At 39.0% G+C, this 13024-nt stretch overlaps 1 protein-coding gene across 2 annotated transcripts in view; it reads left to right on the top strand.

Annotated features, from left to right (window-relative positions):
* Positions 1 to 13024, top strand: part of PLPPR1 (phospholipid phosphatase related 1) — a 259951-nt gene that overhangs the window by 136774 nt on the left and 110153 nt on the right. For both annotated transcript variants that reach the window (XM_055302089.1, XM_055302088.1), the window contains exon 2: positions 7702 to 7811. In XM_055302089.1, coding sequence (XP_055158064.1) covers positions 7749 to 7811 — 63 coding nt within the window. In that variant the 5' untranslated portion in view covers positions 7702 to 7748. The remainder of the gene's footprint in view (positions 1 to 7701; positions 7812 to 13024) is intronic.

Here is a 13024-nt window from a genome sequence, read left to right as displayed (position 1 = left end):
AAAAAGAAAAAGAAAAAGAAAAAGAAAAAGAAAAGGGTTTTCCAGCTTTGGGAAATTAAATGCAAACTGTGATCCTGGTTGGAGATAATGTACTGAATAGAAATTATCCAGAACAGTGAGGGGTAGTTCAATGCCACCAAGGAAATTAATGACTATTTAACATGTGTTAAAGATGAGCTAGATTGGGGGATTATGGTTTACCCTGAGTACTTTGGAATTAAAATGAAATTCTCATAACTCATTGTTTCTTACCCCTTAATTTCTTCTTTTCTGCACCTCCCTTATCTCCAATTAAGATTTGGTTTACATAGATATAAGCCCTATCTTCCCCCTCTGTTGATAGACCTAATCTTATTTTAATCTTACACAAATCTAATTTTGAGGAATTTCTAGAAAGTTCCACTATGTTCAATGTTGCAAAACTCATGTCAGAGATGCCTTTGACATGACCTGGGTTATGGATTGTGCTGCCACACATTCTTGCTTCTGTGGCCCCCTGATACCTGGAGAAAGCATACCGCTCAGTGGCCCAGAATCTCAATAAATATTTAGTTTTCTGTAACAGACAAATGAAAGAAAGAAAAAATAATAATACTCTATAAGGAGTACTTCTCAGTGCCACTTGTGGTTCCTGGATAAGAAATGTTTTCATACTGGTTATTAATTAACCTACACTGAAGTCCCTCTACCTGCTGTCTGGTGAATTGGGAGTCTGTCTTGGTTGGTGGGAATACAAAGTATTCTTGGCCATGTGTGAGCCCTGGTGATTATTTGCTCTAATCCCTCTGGATGGTTTCTCTTGGGCCTTGGGTATTTTCCATTCATGCTCATCAGAGGTCTGCTAAAGACTCAAAAAGGAGCCTCTGCAGAGCAACTGGCTGTCTCTCTCTGCATTGTTCTCTTCTCTGTACTCTGCCTTGTAAACTCCAGTTGCTTGGGCTCCCTCCCCATTCTCATCTCTGTTTATTCAAGGAGACCACTGGCCACTTCTCTGGGTTCCCCTTCTCTACCATGGCCTGAAGACTCTACAGGCAATAAGCTAGGGCAGTCATAGGGCTCACCTCTGTTTGTTCTCATCTTTTAGGGGTCACTGCCCTTTATTGCTCTATGTCCAATGCCTTGAATACCATTGTCCATTTATTTTTGTCTGTATATTTTAGTTGTCAGGCATGAAATCCAGTCTCAGTTACTTTCTTTTAGCTTGAAGCAAAATCCCTCCAGAGCTATTTTAAGGTTGCTTAAGCTTGTTTTCAGCACTCCATTTTCACAATCCCATGCCATATGGTAATAAGCTTAAAAAATTCCAAAATTCCTTCTGTTGGGTACTAAGCAGGAGTAGGTTTATCTATCCCCTTGGGCAAAACTGTGGTCTTTATCCCAGGTGAAGGAAGTTCTTCACCACCTCAAAAATTCTCATGTTCTAGCATCTCTGGTTTCAAATCTCCTTAATTAGTGGTTCTTCCCTAGAGGCTATCCCTCCCCCACATCCTCTTGAAGAGGATGTCTGACAATGTCTGTAAACCTTTTTAGTTGTCAATGATTTGAGAAGGGGGTTGCTACTGTTGGCTCCTCATGGCTAGAAACCAGGGATATAACTAAACATCTAAAAATGCTCAGGACAGCCCCTGGCCCAGCAATATCAACAGTGACAGGTTTCAGAAACACTGTCCTAAATCAACATGGCCTTCGAGTGAAGAATTCTTGGCTTCCTCAGAAGGGTACCATTTTTGGTGTCCTTGCTGTTGTTGTCCATATGTTATTTAGATTTTTGTTTTAGTGAACTCCATTAATTCACATCATCCTAACTTTGATGGGAGCCCTGACATTTTTAGCAAAATTAGCTCAAAATGGTCTCTGTCAAAAGAGGAAGCTCCAGGTTCCCTAAAATAATAGACTCTAGGCTACTGAGAATGACCACAGGCTGTGATTTTGGCCACTGGCTATTGGCCATTTTAGATTCTCATCAAAGCAGGCAGAAAGGCCCACTGAGTCATGGTGCCTATTTCTCAAGGATATTTTTGTTCTTTGTAGCTTCCTTGCCTGGTCAGCTGCAAAGCTGCCAACTTTGCAAAACTTAAAAGTGAAGTTTATCCCCATCCAGCTGTAACCATGCTTCATCACCATCCATTTTCAGAATCACCAAAACAGATATTCTATAATCAGTAATTATTTTTGAATTTGTCCTGAGTTGATTAGGAATTGTAACACTTCTCATAAACAAGAGGAAATTAAATGGAAAAAATCAGTAGAAACATATGAGAAATTATTGATCCCTTCATTGGATAATTCTGATTTATTATATACTTAGCTGCCTAGAAACAGTAGTTCCGTCTGAATGTATTACCAGGTAAACAGCACTCTCTGTCAATATTCCCCCTTTTCCCTATGTTCTTATCTGATATGGAAATGGACCATCTTGTATTTCTTATTCTTGAAGTACTCTACTGGCAAGTGTTTGTGCATAATACAGAGTTACATGTGCGTACGTTTTTGGTAGCTCATTCCGATTTTCATACGTTTGACCTGGTGTTTGCTTTTAGTTTCTCAAACCTGTTAGGCTGATTCATATCTTTGGAACCTATGCTCTTGCTGCTCCCATTAGCAGAAATGCTTCTCTCATCCTCCTCTTCATTTATTTTAATCAACTTGAATACCGTCTCTTCTAAGAAACTGTTCCTTAACTTTGTCTCAACTAGGGCTGCATTATTACTTTTGTGGACTCTAAGCAAGTTTGCCTTGGGGACCCCTTTCAATATTTAAAAAAATCAAAATCTACATTTTACAATTGAATGGTATAAAACTGAATTTAATAATATATATTAAATTTTTTTCTGCCTAGAAGTCCATTTTCTGGTTTTAGAAGATTAAAACCTTTGCATAGGCCCCTAAAAGTATTGCGGATCCTAGGTACTGTGCCTAGTATATAAAATATTAATGTATAATATAACTGATGTATAAGAGATCCCTGACCCCAAGATTATTCATTTGAGCTGCCATTATCCCTCTTATTTCCTTTTATTTTTGGTTTAGAGAGAGAGTGCTCATGTGTGAGCGGGGGAGGGGTAGCAGAGAGGGACAGAGGGAAAGAGACCCTTAAGTAGATTCCACATCCAGCATGTAGCCCAATGTGGGGCTTGATCTGACAACCCTAGGATCATGACCAGAGCCAAAATCAGGAGTAGGATGCTTAACCAACTGAGCCACTCAAGCACCCTTTTCTTATTTCCTTTTATGTTTATACCTATAACCCATTGTTATACTTGTTCTTGTGTTTGTTTTCCAGTGCCTTCTAGATAGCTGTCAGCCCCTTGAATATGGGGTATCTGATCAGTTCATTTCTTCTAGTTATACCTAATGGGATACCTGGCATGAATTTGGTATGAATGAAAGAGAGAGAGAGAGAGAGAGAGAGAGAGAGAGAAAGAAGAAAGAAAGAAAGAAAGAAAGAAAGAAAGAAAGAAAGAAAGAAAGAAAGAAAGAAAGAAAGAAAAGATTTGTTCTGATATTTTGAAACTGGGCACTAAGAAACTCAAATTAATGAGAACACAGCAAGGCTGGGCTGTACAAGAATCTTGTTCACTGATGTATATGACACTCTTTCAAAAAGATTCTGCTGACTTCTGTTTCTGGGAGGATGGGGTAAGATGTACTTTTCATTGTTCCTCCCTCTAAAAACAACTAAAAATCTTAGATGTTATGTATAAAACAAACATAAGGAAACTGAGAGGTAGAAGGGAAAGGGAGACTGTACAGGAACCTCAGCACACAACACAATAGTGAGTTCCCAGTATTTCCTCTTTGTGTCCTCTCTCAGACTGGTTGTTGGAGAATCTGGCAACCCCAAGGACACCAGTACTCACACAAAATAGCCCCAAGCAAAGTTCTGTCCAAGGGGTCAAAAAAGTTTTGGAAGACCAAAAATTTTTAGAAAATAACCCCTTAACTCCAGCCAAACACCATACACACACACACACACACAAAAAAAAAAACTACAGTCCCATCTCTACTGTTGGGCTGTTGAAGGCCAAGTGGAGACTCTGAACTTCTACCCTTAGCAGGCTATAAGGAGGTTGCCTCATATTTCTATTAAGGTCATGTCAGAGAAAGCCAAGTGGGAGCCAGAACATGACTTTTTGCGGGCAGTAATAAGTAGTTACCCCCTTCCCAGTGTCAGAGGAGAACATGTGGGGAGCCTAGACTCTCACCCCTACTAGTCAGTACTGAGACATCCCTACTTCCTCCTCACTGGGGTGGTATTAGAAGGGGCTAATGGAAAGGCAGGAGTTTTACCACTACATAGCCATCACAAGGCCACCTTCCCACATTATCCATGGAAGCCATATGGGGAGATGTAAAGAAAGAAGTACCTCTCCCACTCCCAGACAGAATATTAGTGGAGGCCCTGAATTCCATTTCTATCAAAGGGGCCCTTCCCCAACCAAGTGTCACAGAAGACCAAGTAGAGAACCTGGATTTCCTCCTTCACATGGCAATAACAAGAGAATATTCCCCATACCTACTAGAGGAGTATCAGAGGAGGTATGATAAAACACAAGGTTTATTTTTTTTTATTATTTTTTTTTATTTTTTATTTATTTACGATAGTCATACAGAGAGAGAGAGAGGGGCAGAGACACAGGCAGAGGGAGAAGCAGGCTCCATGCACCGGGAGCCTGACGTGGGATTCGATCCCGGGTCTCCAGGATCGCGCCCTGGGCCAAAGGCAGGCGCCAAACCGCTGCGCCACCCAGGGATCCCAAAACACAAGGTTTAAACAAGATCTTGAGCCCTCTAATGTAACAACCCAAGGTTTCAATCAAAAATCACTTTTCTTACCAAGAATAGGGAAGATCTCAAACTGAATTAAGACCAATAAACACCAATACCCAGATGACATAGATGCTAGAATTATCTGACAAGAATTTTTAAGCAGTCATCATAAAAATGCTTCAATAAACAATTACAAACATGCTGGAGCAAATGAAAAAATAATCTCAGCAAAGAAATAGAAAAGGTAAAGAAAAAGCAAATGGAAATTTTAGAATTAAAAAATACAACTGAAATAAAAAGCTCAGTGAGTGAACTTAGCTCAATATCATAATGAAGATGACAGAGGAAAGAATCAGGGAACTTAAAGATAGAATAGTAAAATACCTAATCTGAAAACAGAGAAAATAGACTGAGGGGTAAAAAATTAGTCTCAAAAACATGATTGACTGAAGTAAAAGATCTAATATTCAGGTCATTAGAGTCTCCGGGAAATGAGAGTGCATGTTGAAAAGTATTCCAGGAATAATGGCTGAAACTTTTCCCAAACTTGAGGGAAAAAAACATAAACCCACAGATTCAAGTAGCGAGAAATCTCCAAAACAGAATAAACCTAAAGGAGTCTATGCCAAGTCACATTAATAGTCAAAAGACAAAATACATATCTCATAAGAGGCTTGTAATCAGAATATAAGGGAACTCTTGTACCTTGAAAGTAGTAAGATAAACAACCCAATCAAAAAAACTGAAAATTCTGGGCAGCCCCTGTGGCTCAGTGGTTTAGTGCCACCTTCAGCCCAGGGTGTGATCCTGGAGACCCGGTATCTAGTCCCACGTCAGGCTCCCTGCATGGAGCCTGCTTCTCCCTCTGCCTGTGTCTCTGCCTCTCTCTCTCTCTCTCTCTCTCTCTGTGTTTCTTATGAATCAATAAATAAAATCTTAAAAAAAAAAAACCCTGAAAATTTTGAATAGATATTTCACAGAAGAAGATATAAGAATGGCTAATAAGTACATGAAAAGATGTTCAATATCATTAGTTATTATGAAATGAAATCCACAATGAGATATCCTCTCATAACCATAGAGTGACTATAATAAAAGAGGCAATAAAAATGTTAGGATATGGGATGCCCGGGTGGCTCAGCGGTTTAGCACCTGCCTTCGGCCCAGGGCCTGATCCAGGAGTCCCAGGATTGAGTCCCACATCAGGCTCCCTGCGTGGAGTCTGCTTCTCCCTCTGCCTGTGTCTCTGCCTCTCTCTATCTCTGTGTCTCTCATGAATGAATAAATAAAATCTTAAAAAAAATGTTAGGATATGGAGAAATGGGAATTCTCTTATGGTGCTGGTGTCAATGTCAAATGACACAACCACTTTGGAAAACACTTCCACAGTTCTCTTAAACATAATTTAGCATATGACCCAGCAATTATACTCTTAGGTATCTAACCATGAGAAATGAAAACATTTAGCTACATAAGACTTATACACAGATGTTCTTAGCATCATTACCCACAATATTGGACACTACTTAATATTGGATTCAGCAAAAATTGGAAACAACCTACATTTCCACCAATTGGTGAAGGTGCTATAGATTTACAATGGAATACTATTCAGCAATAAAAAGGAAAAATTACTGATATGTACATTATGACATGAATAAACCTCAAAAACATTGTGCTAAGTCGAAGAGTCTAGATCAACAAACCATATATTGAGTAGCCTGGATGGCTCAGCAGTTTAGCACCGCCTTCGGCCCAGGTTGTGATCCTGGAGACCCGGAATCAAAGACAAAAACAAGAACAACGAGAGCAGATCCTGGAAACACATTAAGTGTTGCTTCGGATGGAGAATAAAAGGTGTAGTGGAAAATTATTTTTCACCTGGCTTTGAGAGCCTAAAATCTCTACTTGATTGGTTAATTTTGATTCTTCTTTAAAAAAAAATCTAATGCCGGAATATTTGGGGTTCAAAGTCAGATACTCAACAAATACTTTCAAAAATCTACTGTTGCCTTAGATCCTCGATTCTTATAAATTAAGAGATCTTATTATGGTATCAGTGTTTTATGTTTGAGACACACACACGTGCACACACACACACATGCACATGTGCACACATGCACACGCACACACACAGCTGAGGGATCTCAGTAAGAGGGATCAGTGATATATTAATCCAAAATGTTAATAGCCATGTAGTCAAGGGAGCAAGGGCAGGGAGCAAGGGCAAAAGAGTAGTCTGGGAAAGGAGTCAGGGATTAGTGCCTCAATACTAAATGTCAGGGGCAGCCCAGGTGGCTCATAGGTTTAGTGCCACCTTCAGCCCAGGGCCTGATTCTGGAGAACTGGGATCCAGTCCCACATTGGGCTCCCTGCATGGAGTCTGCTTCTCCCTCTGCCTGTGTCTCTGCCTCTCCCTCTCCCTCTCTCTCTCTCTCTCTCTCGTGTGTGTGTGTGTCTCGTGAATAAATAAATAAAATCTTAAAAAAAAAAACTGAACTAAACTAAATGTCAGCACCAAGGCAGAGGCAAGGGCAGAAACCAACCAAACAAACAAAAGAATCAGGCACAGACAGGAGATCATGCAGGATGGACAACAAATGTTTTATAGCAGAAACTGCCTTTCGTGACATGAAGGAAGTCTCCTGGGGTAAAGCGCTGTGCAGTCGCAGGTGATTAGAATTCTTTTTGCTATAGGTTTGTGCACAGGAGCTCCCCATCTGTCCTTTGGACTCTAAGACTGTTCATGGCTAGCATTTGTTTCCTTTCCCTAGAATGATGACTACTCTGACTTGACTATACTACAGATGACTATTCGCATTGTTTTGTATACAGCTTATTTATCTGAAGTGTAGCTGATATTTTTATGTAAATATGCAAGGGACTGCTAACCATGTGGTTCTTACTCCATGCTACCTATTTCTATTTCAGCCTGGAGACGGTTGCAGGCGGCGCAGCCTTCCTACATGGTGTAAGAAATGGCTGTAGGAAACAACACTCAACGGAGTCATTCCATCATCCCATGTTTTATCTTTGTTGAGGTATGTGTATTTTTTGCCTTTAGGGACAGATTGAAATAAGAGTAGTCTTTATGCTGAGAACTTGGATTCTTTTGTGAAATTATTTGACAAACTTTGATAGCACAAATATTTGTAAAGAATTGATTATGCAAAGTGTTCCTTGAACAAGAAGCCATAGAATGAGAAGGTTCATCTATGAGGTAAAAAAGAATTGTGTTTTATTATATTCTTCTTATTTTCAGTGGTAACTTAACATATTAATTATTAATGTGGCATTTTAATTAGATTGTTTTTTTTTTAAGATTTTATATATTTGAGAGAGTGCACATGAATGAGAGAGAGAGCAGGAGCTCGGGCAGAGGGAGAGGGAGAAGCATTCTCCTTGCTAAGCAGGGAGCCTCATATGGGGCTCAGTCCCAGGACCCAACCAAGATCACGACCTGAGCTGAAGGTAGATGTTTAACCAACTGAACCACCCAGGTGTCCCTAGATTGTTTTTCAAAAATAAATATCATATTTCAGGGAACAACAAACCAATTGGTTTACAGATGATGTTAGTTGATGGACTTTTGCCTTGCGGCACAATAAAGAAAAAAATTATAATTGACTATTTCCACGGGACATTTTTCTTTAGTGGAGTATTGAGAGCTTGTTTAGTGTGCTATTTCTTTTGGTCATGAATGATTTTGTTGAGATGCTCCAAGTTTGTACCAACAAATGCTTCTCCAGCATCTTCTTGTTTAAATACCTTATACCCCTTGCCCACTGTATCTTACTCTCTATAATGTTTGCTTTAGAGGAGACAAAGACATGGAAATTTTAGGAAATTTGGAATCATGTGATGCAAAAAAGAAAAAGCTAGCGACTCTAGGTTGTCTCAAAATAAGATGTTGATTTGCCAAAGATATTATTTCTGCCTTCTCAAAGAGATAAGGCATCTGATGGGTTGTTTTTTATCCTAAAGACTGGATTTTAAATATGACAATGTAAATTGCTGAAAAATAAGTGTCCCAAGATTCCCTTCTGGGTAATTGCCTGGATCATCTTTATATCCCAAGGACCAGCTGTAGCATGTTCTTATGTTATGAGATCTTTTTGGCTGAGTATGGGAGGAACATGCATGCTGAGCCACTTAATTGACTGTGAAAACCGTCAGCACTTGAGGTAAACCACTACTTATATTAGCAAAAATGTAGTTTTATTACGTATGTGTTTAAACACCTCCTTTGAATCAGTGCAACAATATTTCTATCTTCTACTTCTTGAAATAACCTTAGCTATCTATATAGTCTGTTGGGTATTATGAGCATTCTGATTTTTAGCCAAATATATGGTTGGCTGATCCTTGAGTTTCACCTTACAGACATCACTTGGTAGTTTAGATGAACAACTATTATTTGATTTATTTTCTGGTGATATTTGTGAACCTATTTGTATTGCAGGATTAGGTGGAAATAGGACATTAACTTGGGACAGAGTTGTTAATATAAGTCAGGATACTTACAGACTAAAACTATGCTGAATCTCTCAAAGGGTAAACAAAGCACTCATCTCTCAACAGAAACATATTCTTAGTACTCTTCTTTAACTTGATCCTTTAAGTTGTTGCACTTAATATTCTTCTTTTAACTTCCTTTATTCTTGCTTCTGAGATCAAAAGTAACTCCAGTCAATAACCATACATTATTGTATATCATGGGTTCTAAGTTACTATTGTTCATATTGAAATTGGAATGAGAGAAAAAGTCCTTTCTCATGCTGCTCATGCAGAAAAGGATCAAAGGCTGTGGTACTGTGCCTGTCTTTCAGTGTTAAAATCCTTTTTCTTTTATTGTAAGAAAAATAAATTTATAAAGTAAGCTGGAGGAAATTAGAGAAAAAGTCATCTGTCATTATCTTTATCCTCCTGGTAGCAATTTGATTTTAAATTTTCCTAAAAATCAAACAGGAACCAAACCTGAAAGTAAGAGGTTTAATTTATTGCTGGAAGGTATATATCTGAAGATTTTCAGTCCTCTAATGTATGACTATGAGCTGGTAGAGCAAGGAGAAAGAGACATAAATCAGTCATTCTCTGCCTTAACCCGGCACAAACATAAATATAAATCTAAAAATCTGGGAGAGGAAAGATAGTTATTCTTTTTCTTGTTGCATTGTCATTCTTATTTTACATGGAAGTTTAAGGTACTTCAGGTGTACAGTTTAGTAATTCAAAAATTACAAGACTTGGTATTCATCATAAGTGCCCTCCCTAATATTATACTGTATGCTAACTAACTGGAATTTAAATCAAAACATTAAAAAAAAAAGTACATCAGTGACTTCTCTCAGAAACAGGCAGGAGAAGGAAAAAGAGGAAGTAACGTAAAATAAAGTATAAATTGAGAGGGGAGGAGGTATATTTCAAGATGGCTTTCATGATTCTCCTGTATTTCATGTCAAACACTTACTGTCATATGGACCTCAGTGTCCACTGCAGCATTATTTAAATAGCCACCATAGGGTAACAACCCAAGTGTCCATCCATGGATGAATAGTTAAAGAAATTGTGGAGTGGACACATAATGGGATATTATTCAGCCATAAAAGGGAATCTTGCAATATATGACAATATGGATCAAACTTAAGGGCATTATGCTAAGTGAAATAAGTCCGTCAGAGAGGACAAATACCGTATGATCTCTCTTATATGTGAAATTAAAGAAAAAAACCCACCAAGTTCATAGATTAAAGAGAACAGATTAGTGGTTGGTGGGGGTGGGAAAAATAGGTGAAGGGGTCAAAAGGTTAAAATAAACATTAGCTGGGGGGAAGGGCAGAGAGAGAATCCTAAGCAAGCTCCATGCCCAGAGCAGAGCCTGAGGCCAAGCTTGATCTCATGACCCTGAGATCGTGATGTGAAACAAAATCAAGAGTCATATCTTAACCGACTGAGCCACCCAGATGCACCCCCAAAAATTATTTTTAAGATTTTAATTTATTCATGAGAGACATTGAGAGAGAGAGAGAGGCAGAGACATAGGCAGAGGGAGATGCAGGCTTAGTGCAGGGAGCCCGATGTGGGACTTGATCCCGGGACTCCAGGATCACGCCCTGGCCAAGGCACGCTCAACCACTGAGCCACTCAGGCATCCCCCAAATTTTTTTAATTAAGAAAAAAAAAATTAAATATTTATTTTGAGATTGGGGAACAATTCTTTGTGTAAGATCTGTTGGTGGTAGGGGAGCAAAACAAGACAAAAACAGTTTACCTACATTATGCCAGGTATTATAACAGGGACATCCAAAAACCTGGTCAAAAATAACTTGGTTAAAATGTCAATTTGATCAATGAATATCTTTTCACTATTGCTTCTTAATTAAGAATAATTTAGACAAAGAAAATACAACAGACACCCCTGCACCTGCCATAAAAATCAAATCTTAAAATTTTGCCACAGGTGCTTCAGATATTTTTTAAGGAAAAGAAAATACTATTAATATGGCTGAAGTCCTACTGTCCTGGACCTGGAAGTAACTATCTGTGAAGGTGGAGGTTTTACTCCCCTGCATGATTCTTATTCATATTTCCATATTTTTCGTACATGTCCACATATTTATAATTAATATCTTAGGGGGATTTTACATGAATGATAGCATATTGAAGTTCCATCTTTGAATTTGACTTTTCACTCAGCATTATGTTTCTGAAATTTATCCAGACCTGCAGCATGCCATTCCTTTTAAATTGTTACATTTTATCTCATTGTGCAAATACACCTACTGAGAGTTTGCTGGATTCTTGTTTTCTTTTTCTTTTTTTAAGATTTTATGTATTTATGAGAGAGAGAGAGAAAGAGAGAGAATGTGAGCAGGGGCAGAGGGAGAGGGAAAAGCAGACTCCCCACTGAACAGGAGCCTAACATGGGGCTCTTCCCAAGACCCTGGGATCAGGGGCAGAAGGTAGACACCCAGGTGACTGAGCCACCCATGTGCTCCTATTCTTTTTTGTTCTCTTGACACCTGTTTTACTCATTCAACTTTCTATTGCAGAAAACTTTCTCATTTCAGTCTCCATATCCATGTGAGCAAGAGCTTTCCTTTGGATGGACACCTAGCAGTGGAATTGCTGGGCCATGATTACATTTTCCAGTTATTTGCTTTAGTATAAGAATAGTATTGATATTTTTACATCCATTTCCTTGAGGAAACTTTGTTTTAGGATTATGTCTGTATATTTCTTAGGGTTTTTTTTTTTTTTTTTCAGACAGTTAGATCATCTGCAATTAGTAGCAGATTTGGGATGCCTGGGTGGCTCAGTGGAGACACCTGGGTGGCTCAGCAGTTGAGCATCTGCTTTCAGCTCAGGATATGATCCCAGGGTCCAGGATTGAGTCCTGCATCAGGCTCCCTGCAGGGAGCCTGCTTCTCCCTCTGCCTGTGTCTCTGCCTCTCTTTGTGTGTCTCCCATGAATAAATAAAATCTTTAAAAAAATTAGTTGCATATTTTTTTCTTCTTTTCCTGATTATTATGACTTTTTCTAATCTTTCTGCTTTGGTTAAGACCTCCAATGTAATGTCAATAGTGGCAGAGACAGCAGACATCCATGCCTAGTTGCTGACTTTAAAGGGAATACGTCAAGTGTTTCAGCAATCAGTTTTATTTTTTTTTTAAGATTTTATTTATTTATTCATGAGAGACACAGAGAGAGAGGCAGAGACACAGGCAGAGGGAGAAGCAGGCTCCATGCAGGGAGCCTGATGTGGGACTTGATCCCGGGACTCCAGGATCACGCCCTGGGCCAGAGGCAGGCGCTAAACCACTGAGCCACCCAGGGATCCCCAGCAATCAGTTTTAAATGTGAACTTTCATTTTTTTTTCCCTTTGCCTTCTAGAGTAGATGACTTCATTTGATTTAATTCCCCCTTTATGTTGTAAATTGTAGATTCTATTTGTGTTTGTTTCAAGTTTTTATTTAAATTCCAGTTAGTTGGGATCCCTGGGTGGCGCAGCGGTTTGGCACCTGCCTTTGGCCCAGAGCGCGATCCTGGAGACCCTGGATCGAATCCCACATCGGGCTCCCCGTGCATGGAGCCTGCTTCTCCCTCTGCCTGTGTCTCTGCCTCTCTCTCTTTCTCTCTCTGTGACTATCATAAATAAATAAAAATTTAAAAAAAAATTCCAGTTAGTTAACATAACAGTGTAATATTCATTTCAGGAGTAGAATTCAGTGATTCATCACTTATATACAACA

The sequence above is a fragment of the Nyctereutes procyonoides genome, unplaced genomic scaffold, assembly GCF_905146905.1.
Source record: "Nyctereutes procyonoides isolate TBG_1078 unplaced genomic scaffold, NYPRO_anot_genome, whole genome shotgun sequence".
NCBI classification, from domain to species: domain Eukaryota; kingdom Metazoa; phylum Chordata; class Mammalia; order Carnivora; family Canidae; genus Nyctereutes; species Nyctereutes procyonoides.
This window is presented reverse-complemented; position numbering and strand designations above follow the sequence as displayed.